This window comes from Diceros bicornis, chromosome 12, assembly GCF_020826845.1.
Source record: "Diceros bicornis minor isolate mBicDic1 chromosome 12, mDicBic1.mat.cur, whole genome shotgun sequence".
NCBI classification, from domain to species: Eukaryota; Metazoa; Chordata; class Mammalia; order Perissodactyla; family Rhinocerotidae; genus Diceros; species Diceros bicornis.
In genome coordinates, this window is record NC_080751.1 from 18,406,526 (window position 1) to 18,432,942 (window position 26,417).

The window sequence follows — 26,417 nt, forward strand, 5'->3', positions numbered from 1 at the left end:
AGGTCCTACTGAATGGGCATACATTTTTCCATCTCAGAAAACCCTGGTGTTCTACCAGAGAAATGGGCAGAGGCCTCTCTCTGGAACTTGGCTGGAGGGATGTCACTCCGTGGGAGAGCCCCTCTGTCTGCAGACAACCCAAAGCAGGCCCAGCCTACCGTGTTCCTTTGTTGGGACGGAGAGGAAATGGAATCTCCCCAGTAAGGTGAAAAGGACTTGAGAGAAGACCAAGGACGCGCCCACCCTTCTCCCTACGAACGCCTCCTAACACTAAAAGCGGAGGGAAAAAAAAGCACCAACAAAGAGTTTAAGATAGTAATTCCCAGCTTTTTCAAATATGAAGCATTTTTTAACCAATCCATTTTTTAATTTTTAAATTCTTGACATTACAGAACTAAACTGAAATTTATTAACATTCCACTCTTACATTTCTTATCGACAAACAGAAATAAAATTCATGAGCCAAAAACCCAAAACAAAACTAAAAACAGGGAAAAGCTTATAAAACTAAATATGGATCCCAGCATTAACAGCTGAACAGAGAATGTGATTTTTAAATTCTTAGCGGATGATAAAGTTGTGTAGAAACTGAACACTTACAAATTATTTAAAACCTGGAATCACTGACCAGAAATTACACAGTTGGATCATGGGAAAACAGCAGAAAGGCGTTATGAGAGAACCTACACTGTTCTAGCTGCACCCCATGCCCTTCTCAGAGGAAAGCCTGGCATTGATTAGATATTGGGCCAGACTAATACTGGCAGCAGAACCAGTGATAGTAACCTGCCTACCAGAAGAGCCTTCCACTGGATTGGCAATTTTGATCTGGGCCCCGGACATCTGGCGGATCTCATTAATGTTGGCGCCTTGGCGCCCGATTATGCAGCCAATTAAGTTATTTGGAATGGTGAGTTCATGGGTGGTTTGAGTAGATGCATCCAAACTTGCCCAATAGCCTTTCACCTCTGGAGAGCTGGAGTCAATTCCGGCGAATCCGGTCCCGCCGTGCATCATGGCAAAGTGAGACTGTTGTCTTGCCACCTGGTTCAGCTTGGCCAGATCGAGCGGAGAAATGGTGTGTTGTCCTTGAATCGAGTAGGCATCTAGAGGTGGTCCCTCCAGGTCATGGGTGGCATGGGGGTAGCCCGCAGCGTCGCTGCACCGATCTTGGCCGCCCGCGCAGATGACTGGAGAGCTGGCCGGCATGGGCTGGTACGGAATGGTCATGACTCTCCCTTGCGGAGACTGGGAGAGCGTCTCCAGCATGACCAGGCAGATCTGCTTGACACACTCGGTGACAGACTGCGGCACGCCAGCAATGGTGATGGCCCGCTCGGTGGAGTTGGGCAGCATATCCCCCGCCACCTGGACCTGGGCCCCCGTACTCTCGCGGATCTCTTTGATCTTACACCCGCCTTTTCCAATCAGGGAGCCGCACTGGGTGGCCGGCACCACGAGCCTCAGGGTGACCGGGGGCCTGCTGGCCGCCGTGCTGTTGGTCATGGAGCTGTTGATATCTTCTTCCAGCTTGTCGATGATCATAGCGAAGGCCTTAAAGATGGCATTGGTGGGGCCGGTCAGAGTGATGATTCTCTCCGGACAATTCCCCTCCGAGATGTTGATCCGCGCGCCACTCTCCTCGCGGATCCTCTTAACCGACTCCCCTTTCTTCCCAATGATGCTTCCTACTTCCTTTCCGTGCATAAGCAGCCGAATGGTGAGAGTCACATTTAGTCCACTTTCAGTCACACCGGCATCCATGGCGAGCGGCGGGCGGCGTTCGGGGGAGTTGGGCTCGTTACGTGGTCAAGTCTTTGGTGGCTGGCGGGGGGAGGGGAGGTGTAGGCCCAAAACTGCCGGCGCGAGGCGAGCGAGGGCCGCGGGAGCGAGCGGGCGCGGGCGGGAGGCCGCGGCGTCGTCGCAGGGGCGGGTGGCGGCGGCGGAGGGGGCGAGCGGGGCCGGGAGCGGCGGGCGGGCGGGTGGGCGAGGGCGCGGCGGTGGCGACTCCGGCGGCAGCCTCGGCGGTCTGGGCGGGGCGGGAAGCCCGCTTTCAACCCCGCGTACCCTCTGACCCCGGAAGTGCTTGCTGCGCAGGACCCCTTGAAAAAAATGAGGACCCGTCTTTTTTAGGTCACAAGATTGCGCCAACTCGCACACGGTAGTTTTTAAAAAACCCTTTTAACAGCCTAGCATTGAAAATAACGCTCCAATGGACAGAAACTGTGAGTCCGGCACCGTTCTAAAAGGACCATGTATTTTATTAACCCTAGCGGCACCGGCAAATGTCTGGAAATGTTAGTGTTGTGAATGGGAGCGACACATTATTCTCCCTCCCTACAGAAGGGGTTTGAGCGCGGAACGACACGGGCACCCCCGGCTGTAACTGCAGGCGGCAGCCGGGACGCCGCGGATTTAAAACGTGCGCGTGAGGCGGCCAGAGCGCATGCGCGAGGGTGTGGGGAGACAGGAGGGGCAGCCTCGGACTTCCGGGGGGGAGGGGCGGTGAGGCGAGGCCTGTGGTGCGGGCGCGCGCGCTGACGGGCACGTGGGGGCCCTTTCGTCCCCGGCGTCCGGGCGCCCCGCGCCAGCCCCCACTCCTGCCCATGCCTCGTGGCGGCGGCTCGTGAAGAAAAAGACCGAAACCCACCCTCCCCCAGCCGCCGCCTGAGTCGCATCTCTGCTTACTGTTTCTGGGAAGTGGTAGAAAGACGGCCATAAAAAGAATGGCGTCCATTTACATAATGCTTTGTTTGCATTTTGCAAGTTTCTTTCGGTTAAACCCGCAGAAACCCCACCTCCTGCCCTAGTGTCATTTTACTCGTGGCAGTCTCGTCAGACGTTTAAGACAATGGCGTGCTTCTTGGGGGCCGTTTTTATTCAGGGGGTACCGACCAGTGCTTTGGGGGAGTTTTCCCCTTGCGGTTTACGCCCCCGCTGCTGCCTTGCGGCCCTTTCCCCTTCGGTGCAGCCGCCGCGCCCTGTGCTGTCCGGGGGCGGCTCCCACGCGCCCGCCATCTTGGAAGGCCTTTCCTGCCGCATGTTCCTCTGTAAAGAAAGGTCACTCCGGTCGCTGGTGTACCGGTTGTGATTTCTGCCCCTTTCCCTTTCCTTCAGCTAAGCCAGCCAGAAAAGACCATGTGCGCCACGCACTTTGGAATCCTGCAGGGAAAGCGCCCAACGTGGCGATCCCTCCGCCCCTCCTCCTTTCCCCACGGCGGTGGCCGCCATGTTTTCTGAACACAAAATGGCGACACGTGGCCTGATTCGTTGCCAACGAGAAATTGGGGTCGGCCCGAGAACTCTAGAATGCGACCCCTACCCCCACCCGGTGCCCGTCGGCCGGGAGTGCTCTGACCACTCTGGGATAAAACGCCGCAGGCTGGTCCAAACCTCGGTGGGCGAATTTTAATGCATTCCCTCCATTAATTTGAAACGGGAATGCGAATAACCGTAAAACGTAGCGATAATACTGAGTCTCTCGCTCATTTTAAATTTAATGATGGTTAGTAGGGGGCAGTACCAATGGATAATTTGGACCCCCGGTACCAAAGCACTTAAGAGTCACTGCTTTAAGGAATGAGATGGAAAATTATTGCTTTCGTAGACTTCTAGCACAGGCTGTTGTGCTGGAGAGAACAAGAAATGGTCTTATAAAACTCACTTAAAAAAAAACAACCAATTTCCATGAAGCGACCTGGGCTGCCCATGACCTTTCACGGGCCAGCTGGTCGGCAACCTCAGTTTATCACAATTGGTGATCACTTTTGGTCTAGAAGGAACAGACATTTATTGTGCATTTACCAGCGTCAGATCCTGCGCTAGCCATTTTGCCGAATACTATCGTTTAATTTTTACAATGATCCTCTGAGGTAGGTGTTGTTATCTCTCTCACTCTGTCTTTTCTTTTTTTAACAGACAAATTCACTTAGGCCCAGAGAGATGAAGTGAGTAATTCAAGGTCACACAGTGTCGAGGATGGAATCCAGACCTTCCGATTTACTTATTGGTGAGCACATTTCCAAACTTTTCTGTAAGTCAGGGTGTTAGAATTAAATGCTGGGGCCCACCCCATGGCGTAGTAGTTAAGTGTGCTGCTCCGCTTTTGGTGGCCTGGGGTTCACAGGTTTGGATCCCCAGCGGGCACCGAGCACTGCTTGTCAGGCTATGTGGAGGCGGCATCCCATATAAAATAGAGGAAGACAGGCACGATGTTAGCCCAGGGCCAATCTTCCTCAGCAAAAAAAGGAGGATTGGCATCGGATGTTAGCTCAGGGCTGGTCTTTCTCACACACAAAAAAATTAAAAAAAATAAAGGAACCCCTCAGGTAATCTTTTGGTGTGCAGTCATCCTCTATTTGTCTGTATCTGTTTGGGGAGTTCCAGTGTTTCCTGGTGTGAGCTATACCTGTAAGGGGCTCAAATGCTATTTTTTTTTTTATGAGGTGTCTGGGTGAGGATAGGGAGGGGGAAGTGATTCAGCCCTGCCTAAATGCTCAAGTATCTGTCAGTCCTGCCTTGTCTGTGGCACGTTTGAGTCTACTTGGCTCTGTGGGAGCAAGCAATATCTCTGTATGACTCACTTGCTTCCTTCAGCAACCCATGGGCATGACTTCCGCCTTCCCCACCCCAAAGTCCCAACCAGGTAAAAATAAATAATTTAACTCTGGCGCCAAGCCTCATTTCTCTGCAAATATTGACAGAGCAAGACAGGGTGTTAGATAAATCATAGTTTGTGGACTCCTCAGTACAATGTAACAGATAACTTGTGGACCAAGCAACAGATATGTGCCTAAACAGGGCGCTGCTTGTGTGAGTGTTAGAGATGCAGAGAAGGGCTTTTTGCTCCTTTAACTTACATTAATATTGTGTATCAGACTTTCCAAAGTGCTTTCATATTACCTTACATAACCTACAAATGATCTTAATAGGTAGGTCCATAACAGCAGCAATGACAATAGTAGCACTAAGTGCTTACTATGTGCCAGGCACTGTTTGAAGCATTATTGTATGCATTAATTTAGTGGCTCTCACGTTTTGAAAAGCAAACCACCAAAAGAGAGAAATTTTACATAATAGCTGAGACACATACGCGCACACGTTTATGACAGAAAACATTTCTTATCCTTACTACGTGCAGTGTACTCTGGTAATTTCTCTTCTTTACATTAAAAAAAAGGTCATATCAAAACTAGAGTGAAGAAAAACTCATTATTAGGTTGTGGCCAATATGATTAATGTACACGTTTAATCCTCACAAAATCTCCTGAGATGGGGGTGGTGGTATTTCCATTTTACAGAGGTACAGAGAGGTAAAGGATTTTGTGCAAGGTCACACCACTATTAAGTGGTAAAGCAAGGATTTGAATCTAGGCAATCTGAGTCCAGAGTCTGTATACTTAACCACTAAGCTAGATGTGGTCTCTACAGAGGGCATTGTCTTGTAGGGAGACAGAGTTGATTAGGGAATGAAAAATTGTCAATGTTAAAAATTCAGGAGACAACAAAAGGACTAAATTATCGTGATTCAAAGCATTCTAGTCCTCTAAGTCTGCCACGTATTTATTTTCCCTAAAGAGAGTTTTGTCCATTGGGTCTTTCTTCTGAACACTGCCTATTTTAAGCCTTTTCTGCCTGAAATATTCCCTTAATTTGTTCTTATCTGAATACTTCCATGGCTCTACTCACCTGCTCAATGAAGTCTTCCCTTTGCCAGCTCTTAGCCTCCTCCCTTCCCCCGGAGTCCTACAGCCCTTCCTTTGGGTAGCCCACATTTAGCTGTTGATTAAATTGTAATGTTTCTTGGTGTTGATAATGTGTTGTATGGGCCACAGGCGCCTTGGGTGACCCTGAGATCAGGCAGAGAGGATGCTCGACTTGGGAATGTGTGGCTCTGGCCCCTAGTTCCAGCTCTGCCAGTGACTAGCTTTGAGACTTCTACAGCCCAGTTCATTTATCTGGGCCTCAGTTTTCCCATCTGTAAAACTCGGGATTAAGTGTTCTCTAAGGCCCCTTCTAATTCTGTACAGGGAGTAATGAAACTTGATGATCTTGGTTATTTATCTGGGGTGGGGGAGAAGGTTATGTAAATATTTTACTCACTTATGGTAAATTCCCCACTCCCTTCCTCAGACCTGCACTATCTTATGGATACTGAGTGAATTCCACACCACCCGTTTTACAGATGAAGCCACTGAGATATGGAGCAACTGACTAAAATAGTCACCGCCCTACCCCGGGAGTCTCACACATGACTCTTCTCCTCCCACTCCAGTGACCGCAGGTTAGTTAAGGGGGTTAATAAGGTTGGGAAGGTGAGTCAGGCTTAGACTTTGGAAATTGAACGACAGGATTTATACTCCTTTCAGAGGAAGGATTTTTACTTCCTCTTACCTCATCTTGGCATGTTATAGAAAGCCTTTCAATGTGATTTCACATTATTTATTTAATGATCACAGACAGCTTTGCCAGAGAGGTATTGTTATGCCCATTTTATGGAAGAGCCATTTTTGGATCAGAGTAGTGAAGTGACTTGCCCAAGGTTACACAGCTTGTTAGGACCTGCGCTGGACCTCTTGACTCCTAGTTGTGGATTGTTCCTTTTCTTGGCTTCCAATGCTTGTGGCACTGGCTTTGACACATGGAATAACTTTATCTTTTTTTTTTTTGGTGAGGCAGACTGGCCCTGAGCTAACATCTGTTGCCAATCTTCCTCTTTTTGTGGAGGAAGATTGCCCCTGAGCTAACATCCGTGCCCATCTTCCTCTATTTTGTATGTAGGACGCCACCACAGCATGGCTTGATGAGTGGTACATGGGTCTGTGACCAGGATTTGAACCTGCGAACCCTAGGCTGCCAAAGCAGAGCATGGGAACTTAACCACTACACCACCAGGCTGACCCTGGAATAACTTTGTCTTAAACTCAAAAAGCTTTCCATCCAGTTTGTATTTTTCTCTCCCAGAACATCCAATCCACTTATGTTAGGTTCCTGACTCGTGGTTTAAGAGAATCTCTTCCCTCTTGTTCTCTAATGTTTACATTTATGGGTTTGAGAAGTGGTGGGAACGATTCCTTGATGAGATTGTAAGTTCCCTGGAGGCAAGGACCACATTTTGTTTTTCTAACCTACCTGGCCTAGCAAGCGTACGACAGCTTTTTAAATTTGCCTTACCAACGTGGCAGCATTTTTTCCAAACACATGGTTTCTTTTTCTCCTCCCCTTTCAGATTTAGGTTCCATTTCTCTTTTTATTTAAAATTATAGTAAATTGAGGGGGCCTTTTTCCTGGTACTTTCCACGATACTACAGAGTGCAGCCTAGAAGCATGTCTTACTCCCTCTGTGTAGAATAACAATTTGATCTCATGTGCTGGTGACCCTGCGCTGCTGTTATGGGGTCATTACTTGGTTTCCTCAGAAACATAAGAAATATGTTGGTGTGCCTTACAGGAGTGACCAGGAGATACAGCAACATCCTTGGCCTAAATTCTCCCAGTTGGAAAAAGCAATGCCCGTGGATTCCCCAGGGTCACTCTGACTGAAATAAGGCAGGGAGAAGGGAGTGCAGAGAAAAGTTAAAGAGAAAATGAGAACAGAATGCAGATACAAAGTATAGAATAGTGAGGAAGGAAAAAAGGTGAGAAAAGGAAAGAGAGAGAAAAGCACAGTGGGGAGAGAAGAGAAGAATACAGGATCAGTGGAAGGGAGGTAAGGAGAACAATCCAAAGGTCCATTAGCTCTTTCTGTGGTGTGGGAAGCATAGGCTGCTGTCTTGCACCAAGGACGAGCAGCTGGTAGGATGACTTCTCCTGAGCTGATCTTGAGCAGCGTGTCTGTTTTTTTTTAATCTTCTATTTCCAATATCAGCTGGGGGAAATTTCTTGTTTCTGCTATCAGCTGGGGATGTGAGTAGATGCCAGTAATTTTAATATTAGCCTCAGTTCAATTGGTTTATCAAGGAAGGTGTGCTACAAAAATTACATAAGGTACACCGGGTCAAATTTCATCTTATTCATCCATTCAACCTATACTTATTGTTTGCTTGATATGTCCCAGACACTAAGGATATAAAAATGAATGAGATCCTGTCCTTGCCCTCAAGATGTTTATGGTCTCGAGAGGGAGACAGACAAGTAAACAGATTCACAGTACAGTGTGTTACAGTGTTAGGATATGAGTAAGCAGAGGGTGCTGTGAGCTCAGAGAAGGGCCCTTGATTCAGCTATGGAGAGGATCCAGGAAGGCTGCCTAGAGATGCTGACATTCAGGCTGAGTCCCAAGTTGGCAGATTGCAAGGTGGAGGGCAGAGGGAGCAAAGGCCCAAAGGCAGAGAGCACAGTCCATTTAAAAGTTGTAGCCATTTCAGGAAGGTATGAAGGATATTTGCATGATACGATTTTTGGTGATTGTTATTCTACTGCTTCAGAAGTGTAGCTTATTGAGATTGACTATGCTTCCTAGAGCACAGAAAGTTCAAGACCTTATTTTGTAGCAATAATTCTGTTTTAAGATGAAGACACCAGAAATTGCACTTCCTGGCTAGAGATTCTAGGGACAAAATGTAAATAAAGCACAGCTTTTGAATTAGCAAATGATTGTTAATCCTCTGTGTAATAAAAGAAAGAAGGTGCAATGCACAGAAATCCCTTTCTCATCCAACTTTTGGGTTTGATTGTGTTCTGCTTTGTTTTTCAGCGTGTGTGTGTGAAAATTTAGAGTCTTTGTTTAGCTGGTTAGGATGTTTGAGTTAGGGAGGAGGGAAAGGAGTTCAAGAATAATTGCTACTTTATGGCAGAATAAAAGAAATATATTTAAATAGCTCATTTCTCTGGTCCCACCTACTGAGCACAAGCAAGACTTAGGGACTTTGTTTCAGAGAGAGAATTACTTCAACCAGACAAAGCATTTGTTCAATATTATTCACTCTGTAAAATCTGTTGTGCCCAGAGTAAAAGCATTGATTTTTGTTTTTTTGAGGCAGATATAGCTGCACTGAACAGAAACCTTATGTGTATTCATTGGACAATACTGGGATTTTACCTGGATTAAAAGAAAAAAAGTGGAGTTGGCCCCATGGCATAGTGGTTAAGTGCACGAGCTCCGCTGTTGGCGGCCCGGGTTTGGATCCCGGGCTCGCACCGAGGCACTGCTTGTCAGGCCATGCTGTGGCAGCGTCCCATATATAAAAAGTGGATGGAAGATAGGCACAGATGTTAGCCCAGGGCCAGTCTTCCTCAGCAAAAAGAAGAGGATTGGCATGAATCTTAGCACAGGGCTGATCTTTCTCACAAAAAAAAAAAAAAGAAAAAAAGTGGTATTCGTAGAGTAAGGAAGAACATGCTTAGAAAATAGCACATAGATTCAGTGGTCATTTCTCAGTCATCTTGACCTCTCAGCATTTGACACTCCCTCCTTGCACACTAGTTTCACTTGGCTTCCAGGATGCCACTCCCTTGGTTCTCCACCCACCTCATTGGCCCCTCCTTCTTAAGCCCTCCCTCACTTTTTTTTTGGCTGATTCCTCCCTATCTCCTCAGCCTCCAAGATGGAGTACTCAGATCAGTCCTTGGATCCCTTCTCTATCTACACTCATTTCCTAGGTGCTCCCTTTCAAGACTTTAAATACCATTTATACCCTGACAATTCTCAAATGTGAATTACTAGCTTGAATGTTTTCCTCTGAACTCAAGACTGCTGTATCCAGCTGCCTCTCGATACCTCTACTTGGATATCTAATAGCTTCTTGAACTTAACATATTCAAAAAATGAACTCGGGAACTTCTCAAATCTGCGTCTCTGGCAATTCCTCCCCATCTCAGTTTCAGTTGTATTGAATATATGGAGGACTCTCCCTTGACTCTGTTCTTTTTCTTACTTCACCAGCAGGTCCTGTGAGCAGCAGGTCCTTAAAATACATCCAGAATTTGAACACTTCTCACCACCTCCCCTGCTACTATTGGAATAGCCTTCTCAATGGTCTTGCTTCTTTTGTACTTGGTCCTCTCAGTCTAATCTTAACAGTGATCAGAGTAATCCTGTTAAGTGTATTTCAAATCATGCCATTCCTCTGCTGAAAACTGTCCATGGGGTCCCACCCAGATTAAAAAGTAAAGTCCTTTCAGTGGTCTACAAGGCTGCCTAGGGTCTTCAGCACCACCCTCTCCTACCTGGTCTGACCTCTTCTACCACTTTCCCTTTGTACTCTAGCTACACTTGGTCTCCTTGCAGTTGCTCCAACATGCCAGGCCTTGGGACCTTTGTAGTTGTTTTTTCTGCCTGGAACACTTCTTCCAGATATCAGTATGGCCTCTTGCCTTACCTCCTTCAGGTTTCTTCTTAGCTGTTACCTAATCTGTGAAGCATTCCTTGACTATCCTATGTAAAGTAAAAGCCATCTCCTACCCTCTGCCTTCCCTGTTCTCCTTCCTTGCTTTATTTTTCTCCACAGAACTTATTACTATTTGAAATACTATTCATTCATTCATTCATTCGTTTATTCACTATTTGGATATTTATCGAGTGCTGCCTACTTTGAGTCAAGCACTGTTCTAGGGATTCTCTCTACGATAGTTTATTATTTGTCACTCGCCACTAGAATGCAAATTTCATGATGGCTAGGACTTTGTTGTGCTTGTTGCTATGTTCCCACCTCCTACAATAGTGACTAGCACATAGGAGTTGAATGAATAAATTTACTTGATTTTTTTTTTTTTTTTTTTGGTGAGGAAGATCAGCCCTGAGCTAACATCCGTGCTAATCCTCCTCTTTTTGCTGAGGAAGACTGGCCCTGAGCTAACATCTATTGCCAATCCTCCTCCTTTTTTTCCCTTTTTCTCCCCAAAGCCCCAGTAGATAGTTGTATGTCATAGTTGCACATCCTTCTAGTTGCTGTATGTGGGACGCCACCTCAGCATAGCTGGACAAGTGGTGTGTCGGTGCATGCCCGGGATCCGAACCTGGGCCGCCAATAGCGGAGCGCGTGCACTTAACCGCTAAGCCATGGGGCCGGCCCCAATTTACTTGATTTTTAAACAAAAATGTATGAATATATAGAGGGTTGTTTACCAGATAAAGAGGGAAAGATGTGTATGAACAGACACTGTTCCTACCCTCAAGTTGCTCAGTCTAAAAAATGCTTATTTTGACCTAGACAGTGCCATGCTCTCTAGCAGGATAAAGTGATACATAATTTTGGAATTGGGGAGGTAAGGACTGGTGTACAAGATATGGATACCTTCAGAGACGAAATTCTGCTTTGTCAGGCTTATCAATAATTTGTACTGTTTCTGGGAGGGCAGGATTGATGATAGCTCACTGCATTACTGGCTTTTTGGGTTACAGTTTCTGTTTGGTCTTGCCTTATTAGAGCAAGAGTTTCTTAAAAATCCCATTATCAGTCTTAGTTCTTCTTAAGTACCTTCTAGGAATCTTCTATCATAGCCACTTCCTTTCAGGGTAAGTTAAAGGAGTTTACTATCATTACCTTCCTCCATATCTGAAAGTTCTTTTCCAGAAACCCTGGCCATCCACTTACTAGCTGTTTGGTCTTGAACATCTCTGAACCTCAGTTTCTGTACCTGTCAAATGGAGATAATGATAAATGACACCAGTCTTAGTTTTGTGAGGATTAAATGACTAAATAATATACTGGTTTTGAGAACAAGAGAGTGGAAATGGGAAGGAGGTAGAGGATGGATAATTTTTTTTTTTGGTAAATACTGTATATCTCTGTTTTATTTGAAAAAACTTTTTAATAAACATATGTTTTCTTTTCTAATGAGAGTAGTGAAGATTTTATGTTTAAAAAGCAAAGACCTTAATATGTTGTTTTTATAGACTAGCAGGTTTATAGAAAATATTTCCTTGTCTCTCCACCCAGATACTTAACCCTGTATTACATGAGGGAAGTCAAATACCAGAACCCCACCCCAGGCTGCCCAGTGAGCTGGTATCTAGGTAAGGAAACAACTGTTTCCCTCTGGGTGAAATTGGAACTCAGGAGGTAGTAGTATTTGAGAGAGGCTCAAAGGGATCAACAATGGTGATGATAACAACAGCAATAATTGTAATGGCTAACCTTCATGAACGAGGCACTTTATGTGGATTGTCTTATTTTAACAATATAACAACCACATGAGCCTGGTGCTATGAGAAGTAGAGTAGTGTAGGAGTAGGGAACATAGACTCTGGGGCAGATCTCCTGCACTGACATCTCAGCTTTGCCATAACTAGCCATGTGGCCTTGAATAAGAAGACTGTACCTGGGGCCCGCTTGGTGGTGTAGTGGTTAAGTTTGAGCACTCCGCTTCGGCAGCCCGGTATTCACAGGTTCGGATCCCAGGCATGGACCTACGCACCACTCATCAAGCCATGCTGTGGCAGTGTCCCACGTAAAATAAAGGAAGATGGCACAGATGTTAGCTCAGGGCCAATCTTCCTCAGCAAAAAGAGGAAGATTGGCAACAGATGTTAGTTGAGGGCTAATGTTCCTCACCAAAAAAAAAAAAAAAGAAAACTGTACCTTATTTTCCTCATCTGTAAAATGAGGCTAATAATAGTACCTGCCTCATAATGTTGTTCTGACAATTAAATGATATAAGCCATGTAAAGTGCTTAGCATAGTGTTTGGCACATAGAAGGTGCTCACCAAATGTCAGCTGTTATCATGATTAAAATAGTTGTTATCCTCATTTAACAGATGGAGAAACAAAGGCTTAGAGAGAGGTCAGGTAATTTGCCTAAGTGATACAGCAAATAAATGATGGAACAGGAGCTCGCACCCAGGCAGTCCGACTGCAGAGCTCTTGTTCTCAACCATTACGCTAGACCACTTGCATGGGTTGAGGGGAAGAGACTGGACAGGAACTGCATGTTGTCCAGCTTCAGGTGAGCATAGATGTAAAGGTCATACTTGGGTTCAGACTTACCTAACCTTTATCTGTGATCTTAAGCATCTTATCACCATAGCATGTACTTGGGGATTCCCTGAGTTGATTCTTCCCTAGATCTAAAGAAATGAATGAAGGGCCGGCCTTGTGGCTTAGCGGTTAAGTGCACGTGCTCCGCTACTGGTGGCCCGGGTTCGGATCCCTGGCGTGCACCGACGTACCGCTTCTCGGGCCATGCTGAGGCGGCGTCCCACATGCAGCAACTAGGAGGATGTGCAGCTGTGACATACAGCTATCTACTGGGGCTTTGAGGGAAAAAAAAAAAAAAAGGAGGAGGATTGGCAATAGATGTTAGCTCAGAGCCGGCCTTCCTCAGCAAAAAAGAGGAGGATTCAGCATGGATGTTAGTTCAGGGCTGATCTTCCTCACACACACACACAAAAAAAAGTGAAAAAAAAAAACACATGAATGGTGGGTTAATTATGGTTTTCTCCTGCTGATTGGGTGGTTCCTGACCAAGGCCAGGAAATGGAGCTAAATAAACACCTGTGTCCTTGCCAGTGCTCTTTGGACCAGAAGTAGGAGCTTGTCCCGTCTATTTTGTTGTTATGATTGTCTCTCTTCTTAGTACACCTGGTAATGATGAGGAGCAGAGCACTGTACACATCGAGCACTTTCTATGTGCCATGCATTTTCATGGATTATCTCATCTAATCCTTAAAATAACCCTATAAGGTAGTCGCTCTTATCCCTGTTTTATAGAAACAAAGAGAGGTTAGGAAACTTGCTTGAAGTCACCCAGTTAGTAAGTGGTAGAGCTGAGATCTGAATAAGCAGTCTGGCTCCAGAGTCCATACTCTTAACCTCTACACCCTGCTGCTTCTATTCCTCTCTTTCCTGTGTAAAATACATAGTATGGGCAGGTGGCTTAGTAGGGCCAGTCCTATTTTTCCCATCAGAAAAATGGGAAGATTTTGACTACTGGGCTAGGAATAAGGAGGCCTCTGATCCTGTCTTGACCCTGTCACCAATCTGCCACATCTAGGACTTCACTTTTCTCAACTTTATTGTCCTCATTCATTAAACAAGAGTTGCTCTAAATGGTCCCTTCTAACTCTGATGTTCTGTGATTGATCATATGAAGTGAGGAGAGTAACACCTGCTCAACTCTTTGATTTTGGAGCAGTGGTATTTGTGAGGTTTTAGGGAGACTGCTTTGTGCAAGGGAAGACGGCAGATTTCAGGGCAGAGAACGAGCCTCCTTCATGAAGAAGGTAGGTCTGGATTCTTTTTTGAGGCTGGTTGCCAAGGGAACCTAGCCTTTGGCCAGCAACAGCCAGGAATGCTTTGGTTGTGGTTTGGGTACAAATAGCTAAAACAAGCAGCACATTTTAGGTTTCGCTCCGCCCCCCAGCTACCTTTCTTTTTCAAGCTGCTGGTTTTATACACATTCAATATGTTATGCACTGTCTTAAGTACTTTACAAAGTATCATTATTTAATCTTCATGGTAATTTTATGAGGTGGGTACTATTATTGTTCTAAATTTACAGATAATGAAAGTGAGGCAAATAGTGTTAAATAATTTGTCCAGGGGCTGCCCTGTGGCTTAGTGGTTAAGTGCGCGTGCTCTGCTACTGGTGGTCCGGGTTCGGATCCTGGGTGTGCACCGATGCACTGCTTCTCTGGCCATGCTGAGGCGGCGGCGTCCCACATACAGCAACTGGAAGGATGTGCAATTATGACATGCAACTATCTACTAGGGTTTTGGGGAAAAAAAGGAGGAGGATTGGCAATAGATGTTAGCTCAGAGCCAGTCTTCCTCAGCAAAAAGAGGAGGATTAGCATGGATGTTAGCTCAGGGCTGATCTTCCTCTCTCACACACAAAAATATTTGTCCACATTTGCTCAAGTGGAAAGTGGTATCAGACCCCCTAAGTTGTACTGCGTCGGAGCTTAAAAAAAAAAAGCAGGGGGAGGACTCTTCAGTTATTTATTAGTGGCTTTTGTTTGTTTATTTGCTTGTTTTGTTTAGAATGATAGACTCTTGGAAAGGGCCCTTGAGGTAGTACAATCAATCTCCTTTTCTCTAGTCTGCCATCCAGTTACGGAAATGCTGTCTGTCATTTCCCTGACAGATGATCGTCCAAGTTCTTTTTGAATACTTTTGTTGCTGGGGAGCTCATCTCTTCTTGAGGAATCTTGTTATATTGTTGAATAGCTCTCATTGATAGAAAATTCTTTCTTGTTTTGAATTGAAATCTAATTGAGATGACTTCTCATCAGTTTTAGGCCTATCCCCTGGAACCATATCGGATGAATATAATCCATTTTCCACATTCCGATCTTGTGAATATTTGAAGACGCTCTTACTATTTGTAAAGCATATTTATAGTTTTCTCATAGCATCTAAACTTGTTTTCAGTTCAGATTAGTCTGCACAAAAGCAGTCTCTATCTCTCACTACTTTGCAAGTGCAGCCTTGCAACAAATTTTTGTTTCACTTCTTGTGATTAGACACAAAGTGTGTGCCCGTCCCACATCCCTGGAGAATGAATGGATAGTGAACTGCATCTATGTATAATTCATACACAGTTGTATATGAATCTGGAAGGTTTGCAGTCTCCTACTCTTGTAATCTCTAGGATGTCAGGCTCCTGCCCTGTACATGCTGTCAGAGCTCACAAAATGGCTGGAAGTTTATCCGGGCACTTGATGAAACTGTATTTACTTCATCAGGCCACTAGGTGATGAACAACTCGCAAACCCAGACTGCCAGGGACGGTTGTGTTCAGGACAGTTTCTGTTTGTACTCAGAAAGGCCGTATTTGGTACCACCTCATTAAAAGTTTTTTTCAGGGGGAGGGAAAACATGTCTCGTGTACATTTTGTTTTTCCAAGCTGTGTTCCAATTTTAAATATTAATTTGACTAGGATACTTCTTTGAGTGATTTTTTTAGAAAAGGGGCATAGATGGTACTTTTGAAGTCCTTATATGTCCATATATATATATATATATTTTTTTTTTTTTTTACTGTCATTTATGAATGATATCTTGGCTGAGTTTAAGATTCTTGAATAGTAGTCCTAGTCTGCAAAGTCTGTTACAGCTTTCTGCTGTCTTTAGTTTTTAGTGATACAGATAAGAAGTTCAATGCCAATAAGATTCTTTTTCCTTTGTAAGTGATAACCTATTCTCTTTTTTTGAAAGTTTGTAAATTTTTTCTTCATGCTTAGCATTTCATCATGATATGCTTAGGTGTGTGTCTTTTTAAAATAGCTCTGCTTGCCACTTGATGAACCTTTTAGACTTAAAAGCCTAAGTCTTTCTTCACTTCAAGGAAGTTTTATTGCTTTCCTTCTGTCTGTTTTCAACATCTTTACTTTACAGATGAGGAGACTGTGCCCAGAAAAGTTAAGTGACTTGCCCAAGGTCACTCAGCTAGTTAAACATGAACCTCAAGCAAATAACTTGACTCCTTTGATGAGCTAGACGTTCACTGTATTGAATATTGCTCTAGTGAGAGGGCCATCATGAGCAACTTGGAAATTTTTTATTGAGACTAATTTTGCCAAGGGGTTGTGGGGAGATGAAGAAAGAAGAAGAGGTGATAAAATTCATTACAATTAAAATGTGGCCCATTTGAAGGACTGCAAAATTCACAAGTCCCCTGGTATCCCAGTTATTGGGGCTACCCCAAAGCTCTAAAACTTCATAAAGCTAGGAAGTTGATTGAACATTTGAAGAATTAGATATTTAGTTGTCAGGAGTTGGATAAGCATGGTCATGCCCTGTTGTAAATATTGGAAGACATGTAAATGACATCTGCAGGCTTGGAGACAGACATCATAAACTCTGTCTTATCAGTGGTCTGGTTTCTGTTTTGAGTTCCAGCCTGGGACCCTTTTCTGCTGGGAAGCACTTATTCCTGGCTCTTCTGATCTTTGGATTTCCCCAGCTCTTCAGTCCCTTTCAGTTTTGAAATGAAACCTACCCCAGAGGGCGAGGTCAGGTACTGAGAGGACTTTGACAGCTCACACCAGCTTGTTTTCTTTCCAGAGCTGTCTGGTATGTGACTGAGTGAGGCGTGAGGCTCAGCACGCCTCGATATAGGCTAATTGATGGTGAATCAGCTGTTGGGTAAGGCCTAGGCAGTGTCATTGCTTTGGGTAACCAGGAAAACATGTAGACCAAATATGTTGTCTTTCATCCTCAGAAAGTTGAAAGTTAAGAGCACAGTCACCAGAGACCTGCCATGATCTCTCAGCTTTTGTTTTGCTGAAGAAGGAAAGGCTTTATTTCAGTGTCTTTTCTTCTCATTTGTAGAACCTCCTTTCTTTTCAGGAAGGAGCCAAGTCCCTGGCCTCTTTCTGCTGCTCCAGCTTTTAAACTTTATATTGTGCCTCCTGGAATTGCTGCTTTGACGTGAAGTGACTCACCTAGGTATCCTTAAACGCTCCCCTCCCCTGCCCCCAACCCCTTCAGAGAATGCAGCTTCGTGTCTTCCCTTTGCTGTAAACCTGGTTTCCACTATATTACAGCACTTCACTTGGAATCTTTATAAGTGGAACTGGCTTTTCCTTCAGCTCACCGCATACCACTTCCCCCTGATTTTGCCTGACTGTCTCGCAGCCCCATCCACCAGCACTGCAGAGCTGCTTCCAGACCTTCAAACACCTTTCCCCTTTTGAGATTTCTTTTTTTTTTTTTTTAATTTTATTTATTTATTTATTTTTCCCCCAAAGCCCCAGTAGATAGTTGTATGTCATAGTTGCACATTCTTCTAGTTGCTGTATGTGGGACGCGGCCTCAGCATGGCTGGAGAAACAGTGCGTCTGTGCGCGCCCAGGATCCGAACCCGGGCCGCCTGCATCAGAGCGCACGCACTTAACTGCTACGCCACGGGGCCGGCCCCCCTTTGAGACTTCTGCTGGCCAGCAAGGCCACCTGATCCGTGTCCTTGAAACTGGCATCGATACTTATTCTCCTGTGTTCGTTTAGGATTTTGGTGTCTGACCTCCCCTCCTGGGGCTCTAGCCCAGGCTAGGGAATTGGTGACCAGGCTAGGCCTGAGGCCATGCATTCAGGATAGAGCATGGAATTGGGGGGCTGGGTGTTAACATGTCAGACATGGACAGAGGGGAAGCTGGAAGATCTGAATATCAAGGCCGTTGGGGGGTGGAAGGGACAGAGAAAATTTAGTCTCTAAGGCAGAGGATGTCCTTTAATAGATGTCTTCTGCCCACCTTTTTTTTTTTTTGTGAGAAAGATCAGCCCTGAGCTAACATCCATGCTAATCCTCCTCTTTTTGCTGAGGAAGACTGGCTCTGAGCTAACATCTATTGCCAATCCTCCTCCTTTTTTTTTCCCCAAAGCCCCAGTAGATAGTTGGATGTTATAGTTGCACATCCTTCTAGTTGCTGTATGTGGGACGCCACCTCAGCATGGCCGGAGAAGCGGTGCGTTGGTGCGTGCCCGGGATCCGAACCCCGGCCGCCAGTAGTGGAGCGCGCGCACTTAACCGCTAAGCCACGGGGCCAGCCCCTGCCCACCTTTTTTTTAAATGAGGAGTTATTTTTTTAGAACAGTTTTAAGTTTACAGCAAAATTGAGGGGAAGGTATAGAGATTTCCATTATTTTTTGAAAAATTGATCTTTAATTTTACAGAGAATGTAGTAATATAATAAAAAAATCAAAGCATTGTAGATAATGTTTTGACTACTCCTGTTCCCTCCTCCCCAATTTTAAGTATTTCTGTATTCCCCAGAGGTAACGTGTTAGTGGTTTGTAATGTACCTTCCAGACTTTTTTCTGTGTGTTTACATACATACGTATGAACCTAGACAAATTTTAAAGTGTTATTTTTGTGTTTTATTTATTTACACGTTTTATATATCCTTCTGGTATTTTTTTCTTTGATTCAATGATATGCCTTGACAATATTCCATGTTGGTAAATAAAGATACTTCTCATTCTTTTTGGCTCCTGTATAATATTTCATAGAATAGATATACTGTATTTTATTTAGCTATTTTCCTGTTGAGGGATATTAAGGTATTGCCAGTTTTTTGTTGTTGTGATTCGTGTTGTGTTTTAAATGTCAGCATTCTGTTTCTAGGCCTTTTTTTTTTCTTTTCCTCATATTCTCCCTAGGTGATCTCAACCTCTCTGACAGCTTCAGTTACCATCTACACATGGATGATGCCCAAAGCTCTCTCCAGACCAGAATAGCCAACACTCACGTGGACAACTCCACTGGGATGTTTTGCAGACTTGGCAAAATGCAGCCTCCTGCTCTTGCCCCCTTGCTCCTCATCCGTGTCCTGTCATGTGGTAAACAGCACCACCACCCACGCAGTTGCCAGGCCCAGAGCCTAGCAGTCATTGTAATCCTCCCTTCCCTTCCCACAGCCCACAATCAGCCTATCGCTGGGACTTGTCCTCCCCAATAGTTCTTGAATCCAATCGCTTTCTTTCCTTCTTCATTGCTACTACCCTGTACCTTAGTTTCCTAATTTATAAAATAGAGTATTTGTGAGGATTAAATGAGTTAATATATGTAAAATGCGTAGAACAATGGATCAGTACCTAGTAAGTGCTATGTGAATGTTAGCTCTTGTTGTCATCTTCATCTTTGTCTACCTAATCCGCTCTGCCTCCAGTCTTGATTGTATTCTCCCCCACCTCCATTCTATTCTCCACACTGCAGCCAGAGCGATCTTTATAAAATTTAAGAATGATCATGATCTAACTCCCCTGCTTAAAAAAACTTCAGTGATCTTTCTGTTGGGCTTTTGCACATAGTTACCCCCACCTAGAATGCTTTTTCCCTTGGTCTTTGAATGGCTCATTCCTTTTTATTGAGATACCTGCTTGTAAATGTCATCTCCTCAGAGACCCCTTCCCCTGACCACCTAATGATTCTAAAGTAGCCACCCATACACTTTCTATCACATCACCTATTTTAATTGTTTGCATAGCACTTATCAATATGTGACTGGTTTATTCACGTATTTTCTGGTTTATTCACATATTTGTTTATAGCCTCCTCCAATTAGAATGTAAATTTTCTGAGAACAAGGATCTTGTGTGTTTTATTCACTGTTCTATTCCTAGCACCTAGGACAATGCCTGGCACATTGTAGGCACTCAATGAATACTTGTTAAGTGAATGATAAAATAGCTTCATATGTCTTATGAGGCCCTTTTTGATCTCTCCAGCATCATCTGCCTCAGTACACTCTCTCCTTTGGCCTCCCCACCCCTCGGCTCATCCTCTCTCTTCAGATGTGTTTTCTTGCTACAGGACCTTTGCATGTGCTATTCTTTCTGCCTAGAATACTCTTTCTCAAATGTCTTGCCATTGCCTGGATATCTCCTATTCATCCTTCAAGTTTCAGTTTAAGAGTAACTTCACCTGACTAGCCACCTTAATCTTACAGCTCTGCATGCATTGCCTTTAATTAGCATACATATTGTAATTATTTTATTGTCTCCTTCATTAGACTATAAGTTCTGTCAGGCAAAGGCCTATGTCTTGCTCACCGTATATTCGTATATTCTTTTTTTTTTTTTTCCTGTGAGGAAGATCAGCCCTGAGCTAACATCCATGCCAATCCTCTTCTTTTTGCTGAGGAAGACTGGCCCTGGGCTAACATCTGTGCCTGTCTTCCTCTACTTTATATGGGACGCTGCCACAGCATGGCCTGACAAGCGGTGCATCAGTGCGTGCCTGGGATCTGAACCCAGGCCGCCAGCAGCAGAGTGTGCACACTTAACCACTATGCCATGGGGCCGGCCCCCTCACCATATATTCTTAATCCTAGCTGCTGTGGGCTGAAAGGATCCTTTGAGGTGGGAGTGGTGGGTAGGAGGAATGGAGTACCAGGGTTATCACCAGAGGGCTAAGAAGATGTGCTTTAGAATGTCAGGGTGAGGTCTAGACATTGGCCCTGGCTCATTGTCATTCTCCTTATTCCATGGTCTTTGGTGATTCCAGTGTTTGCCTGGATGAACCGTATGATATGTTTGTCTTTCTCTGAGACGTATTCATAAAATCATGGTAGGCCTGGCAGGGGAGGGGCATGAGTGGGCATGAGTGCTGAGGGTAAAGGTTGAGGATCTGAGTAGGCAGATTATTTACTCCGAATGGTTGATGGCAGAATAACTGAGAGTGGAGTGGAATCCTAAGCAAGGAAGGAAGTAAAAGGCCTCAGGGATAAGGTGAGGCAAAGATGAAACAGGAAGCTGAATCATTAGCTCAGAAACTTAGAGAATTAGAGTAGTGGGTGGAGTGTAAGAAGGGACAGGGTAAACAGTTCAGGATTAGGGCCATAAATGATCTTGGGGATTACTTAAGTCATCTTTTACCATTCTTACCACTTTGGTGTTGAATCAGCTTTTGGATTATGGGAAGGGCCAGGTGGCTGATGTATAAGGGTTTGAGCTAGATTGCATGTTACTTTGTTTGTATTTTATGTGCTATTTACTTTAAAGACAAATGCCCAGAAAATCCTACTTTACCTTTTTCCTCTACTTCAGTGTCTGCTCCCAAGAGCAGAACTTTCTTCCTTTTAAATATAGTAGGTTCAACTAGCTCATCTAAGTTTCCTATACAGAGGCCTGCAGCAGTGATGGTGCTTCCTTCAGGTAGGTTGAGGATACTCCCTTCATGTAGGGTGAGCACTCCTTCAGGCTACCTCCTCCCACCAGACGAACTATAGGAGCTAGCCTCAGCAGCCTTAGGAGTTCAGAACTCTCTGCCCAGCCTGAATCTGTGGAATTTATCTCTGAATTTTGAGGAGGGACATGGGAGTGTAGAATATGGGATGAGACTGTATTGATGAGGCATAGTAAGGAGTAATGGAAGACTAACTGAGTGTGTATAGATGGTAGGATCTGAAGGTGTATAGGCAGTAGGCTTCAAAATTTCTGACCTGGAATGGTCTTTGAGTTTTATGGCAGTGTTAGGGGGCACTGATGTGCCAAGTAGAGAAGCTTGGTGAGTAGTGCTAGTCATTAGCCCTTAGAGGTATTTTGTATGTTTTTCTGTGTAAACTGGAGTTCTTCTGCAGGCAGACTAGTAGCTGGCATCATAGTGGGTGCTGAGGGGGAATCATAAGGATAGAAACAGTTCTTATTGAGGAGGGGTGTGTTCTCTTTTGAAGGTTGGGTGGAGTGATTGTGTGCACATACTGGGCAGTCTAAGGCCAGGTCACCTGGCCTGTATGAGGCAAGGCATCTGCACTCCCCTCCTCGGGCTTCTCTGGGAAAACCAGCCTAAGAGAGCCAGAGATCACAGCCATTGTCAGTGATTTCCTCAAGAGAGCTTCCTGTGTTTGACTCCTCTGTTTTCTAAGCCCCATGCTCTGATGTCCTGCCTTCTATTTTCTGCTTTGGGGCCTTCAAATTTCATAGTATATTCTGACTTCTCTTTCTTGATTACTCCTCTTTCTTAATGACTCCTTCATGGCAGGTCACTACCATTGGGATTTACAGGGGGCTTTGACTTTGGACTCAGAAAGCAGGCTAGAATGTAGACCTTGAAAACTACCAGTTGCCCTTCAGATTTGTCCCTGGGGTGCCTCTTTTTCCTGTGTACATAGACCCTGCCCTAGTGTAGGCTGTCTTCATTTGGTCACCAAGTTGTCCTCACTCCTCATTGCGGCCATCCTCTACACAGCTTCCACTATCCTCCTGTAAAACAACCCAACGTCGTCTCTCTCCTTTTCAAATCCTCTGTTGCATTCGTGTTACCTATATAATCAAGTCCAAATGTCTCAGGTTGGAATAAACAGTCTTGCACAGTTTGACCCAAACTGTGGCCTACAAGGCCCAGCACGATCTCCCTGCCTGTTTCTCAAGTCTCATCCCAAACCCCTCTCCTGCTTATCTCCAGCAGGCACCCTCACCTGCTCACAATTCCTTGACCTCTTCTTCAGGTCTCTTGCTTCAGGGCCTTTGCAGTGCTATACCCTCTGCCTAGAACACTCTTTACCTGCTCTTTACCTCATTAACTATCCTTTGCTTTTAAGTGTCAGTTAAACATTATCTCCTCTTAGAGGTCTTTTCTGGCCACTCTATACAAAGCAGTTCCATGTTGCTCTCTATCTTAGCACCCTATTTGCTTCCATTAGACCATTTATCACTGTTTACTGGTTTGCCTTTCTCTCCTTAGATTTTAAGCTCCATGAGGGCAGGGACCTTCTTGCTCAGGGTTGTATCTTCAGTGCCTAGGGCATAGAGGCACTCGATAAGTACTTGTTGACTAAATTGCCTTTCACCTTTTTGTCAGTACCTGTGTTGGTGCTTTGTGGCTCTGCACAACTCACCCTTTGCATGTGTTGTTGCCTCTGCCAGGACACCCTTTCTCTCATCAACTGGTCAAGATTCCTTCTTGTCCTTTATCACTTCTCTCACCAATTCTTAGACTTCCCCAGGCAGTGCCAGTTCAACAGAGACAGCAGTTTGATCCTCTCCAGTGGACTTTTCACCTTGTGTGGTGATTTCACCTATGTAAGAGATAGATGGTATTGCCCTTGGTTTACAGATGACAAGCCAGAGGCTCTGAGAGATGGATTGTCTTAGAAATGGCAGAACTGAGATTCGAACCCTGATGTGTCTGTTGAGCCCTCACTTATTTTACTTCACTGTGCTCCCTCTAAAAGAAACTAAGTAGCCGACCCAGAGACACTGAAGTAAAAGAGGTGCTTTTTTAAAATTACTTAGGTAATAAAAGTATATATGTGTATATATATATAATAAAAGTATATATAAATTTCCTCAGAGTTAAACACAGTAAAAGGTATACTATTGACAAGCCATTTATAAGGATGATGAAGTAAGGGGTGACTGTAATATTCAGAGGATGATGTGTATTTCATGTGCTTTCTTGATCATATCTTTGGTGACTCCTTATGACAATGACAAAGTCAACATGCAACCTAGTAGAAGTGAGACAAGGTGAAACACTGTTAAATTCAAACCAAAGCTCATATCAGTCATCATTTATAGTTGTTTGGAGGATATGTAAAGAGTGAAATGTGAACATTTTTGGTGAGGGAAAAAATACACAAAATTGGTATGCAAAGCCATTAACACATTTTGCTTAAAAAATACATCTTATTATATATTGATAAAGGACTAGTTGAGTAAATTATGGTGGATATTACCATATTATGCATCCATTAAAAAGAATGAGACAGATAGACACGTGCGTGCGCACGTGCACACACACACACTTACACACTCATATGGAACAATCTCCAAGATCTATCATTAAGAGAAAACTAAAGCAAGGTGCAGAATAGTGTTTGTGGCATGCTAGTATTAGTATTTGTATGAAAAAAGAGGAGTCTATATACTTGTACCCAGACTACCTCTGAAAGTTTTTATTTTTTTAAATATCTTTTAGTATTGCTGAAATATTTTTTCAGGCCATGTGTACATTGCCTTTTTTAAAAAATTGTAAAAAACATATAACAAAATTTACCATCGTAACCATTTTTATTTGTACAGTTCAGTAGTGTTAAGTATATTCACATTGTTGTGCAACAACAAATCGCCAGAACTTTTTTATCGTGCAAAACTGAAACTCTTCTACACATTAAACAACAACTCATTTTCCTCTCCTCCTAGCTCCTGGTAACCACCATTCTACTTTCTGTTTCTATGAATTTGACTACTTTAGATACCTCATATAAGTGGAATTATGCAGTATTTATCGTCTTGTGACTAACTTTGCAGAATGTCCTTGAGGTTCATCCATGTTGTACCAGGTGACAGGATTTCCTTCCATTTTAAGGCTGAATAATATTCCATTTTATGTATATACCACATTTTGTTTATTTATCTGTCAGTATATTGCCTTTTGTAAATTTTTTTGAGTACTTCGTGTCACCCTGTAAGTGTGATCCTGAAAAGTTGAATGTAAACACTGTGTGTGTGGCAACAGAGTCAGGGGTTGTGGGAGTGTTAAATTTTATCTCCCTAAACTTTACAGCAAAGAGAAAGATCCTTTTTGTCTACTAAATGATCCCCAAATTTATATCTTGGATTTTTATATTTGAGATTTTTGAAGTGAAACATATCTCTACTAAGAATGGAGCCAAAAAAGGAGAGATTGTGTTTGAAGATACCTGTGTACGGCAGCATACCCCACCATTTGTCTTATTTCACCCACCCCTCCATTTGTCTTACTAACATCTTTGTTCTTCCTGTTTCATGCACTAGAAATCTTGGAGGTCCCTCCCCTTTTCTTTTTGGTGAGGAAGATTGGCCTTGAACTAACATCTGTTGCCAATCTTCCTCTTTTTGCTTGAGGAAGATTGTCCCTGAGCTAACATCTGTGCCAGTCTTCATCCCTTTTGTATGTGGGACGCTGCCACAGCATGGGTTGATGAGTGGTGTGTAGGTCTGCACCTGGGATCAGAACCCATGAACTCTGGGCTGCGGAAGTAGAGCGCACAAACTTAACCACATACCTACACTGCAGGGTTGGCCCCAAGAAGCCCCCTTTTTCATGACATGTTTCCTGTGTGTTGATTTTGTCTTCCTAAATGGAGTAAATTCTTGAAGGCAGAAGACTTGTCTTATGATTATATCCTATAGTGATGAGCGTAATAGAAGTTGCTCGGTGGGCCAGAACCGTGGCTTAGCGGTTAAGTGCGCATGCTCCACTACTGGTGGCTCGGGTTCGGATCGCGGGCACACACTGACGCACCGCTTGTCCGGCCATGCTGAGGCGGCGTCCCACCTACAGCAACTAGAAGGATGTGCAACTATGACATACAACTATCTACTGGGGCTTTGGGGAGAAAAAAGGGGAAAAAAAGGAGGAGGATTGGCAATAGATGTTAGCCCAGGGCCAGTCTTCCTCAGCAAAAAGAGGAGGATTAGCATGGATGTTAGCTCAGGGCTGATCTTCCTCACACACACACACACACACCCACCCAAAGAAGTTGCTCGGTAACTACATATTCAAGGAAGACGAGAGAGCGAGAATGAGCTTCCTCTCTTGAAGAGATGATTGGTTTTGGGTTTTCTCTGACTTATGTTGTACTCTTCACTAGTGAGGAATTTCTTCCACTTGCAGACTAAGTGTGTTAGAGGATTTGTGCGTATATGTGTGTATGTGTGTGTGAGGGCTGTTCCCTGCTGAAAGCCCAGGAAAGAGAGCAGAGGCTGGAATGGGGCCTGATAGTGTGTAGTAAGACTTCTGTGTTGCAGCCGTGAGGAGAATCTCAGATTTCTACCCTCTTCCTAATTTCAAGCCTGGGTATTCAACTGTCAGCAGGGCAGCTGGGCCTATGTGTGCCTTAGGCTTTTTAAATTTAGTAGTACATAGTAGGAATTTTTGATAAACGTAATTTGTCATTTTTGGTGATACTATATGAAAGCACTTAACACAGGGCCTGGCATATAGTAGGTGTCCAAGAGGTGACAGAGAGTATGTGAGAAATATTTTGAAACAGTCAAATCTTTCCCTAGATCCCCTACCTCTACTCCTGTGCCTCTACTCCTACCGAGGC

General features: G+C 44.3%; 1 protein-coding gene and 1 long non-coding RNA gene across 4 annotated transcripts in view; one reads left to right on the top strand and one right to left on the bottom strand.

Annotated features, from left to right (window-relative positions):
- Positions 1-306: 306 nt before the first annotated feature.
- PCBP1 (poly(rC) binding protein 1) lies at positions 307-1,987 on the bottom strand. The gene has a single exon (XM_058551026.1). The coding sequence runs from the start codon at positions 1,762-1,764 to the stop codon at positions 694-696; it is 1,071 nt and encodes a 356-aa protein (XP_058407009.1). The 5' UTR covers positions 1,765-1,987; the 3' UTR covers positions 307-693.
- Positions 1,988-2,586: 599 nt separating this feature from the next.
- LOC131411875 (uncharacterized) overlaps positions 2,587-26,417 on the top strand; it is a 129,651-nt gene continuing 105,820 nt past the window's right edge. For 2 of the 3 annotated variants that reach the window (XR_009221659.1, XR_009221657.1), the window contains exons 1-2: positions 2,587-4,009; positions 6,133-6,283. This is a non-coding gene — a long non-coding RNA (uncharacterized LOC131411875). The remainder of the gene's footprint in view (positions 4,010-6,132; positions 6,284-26,417) is intronic. The other variant, XR_009221658.1, reaches the window with a different exon arrangement.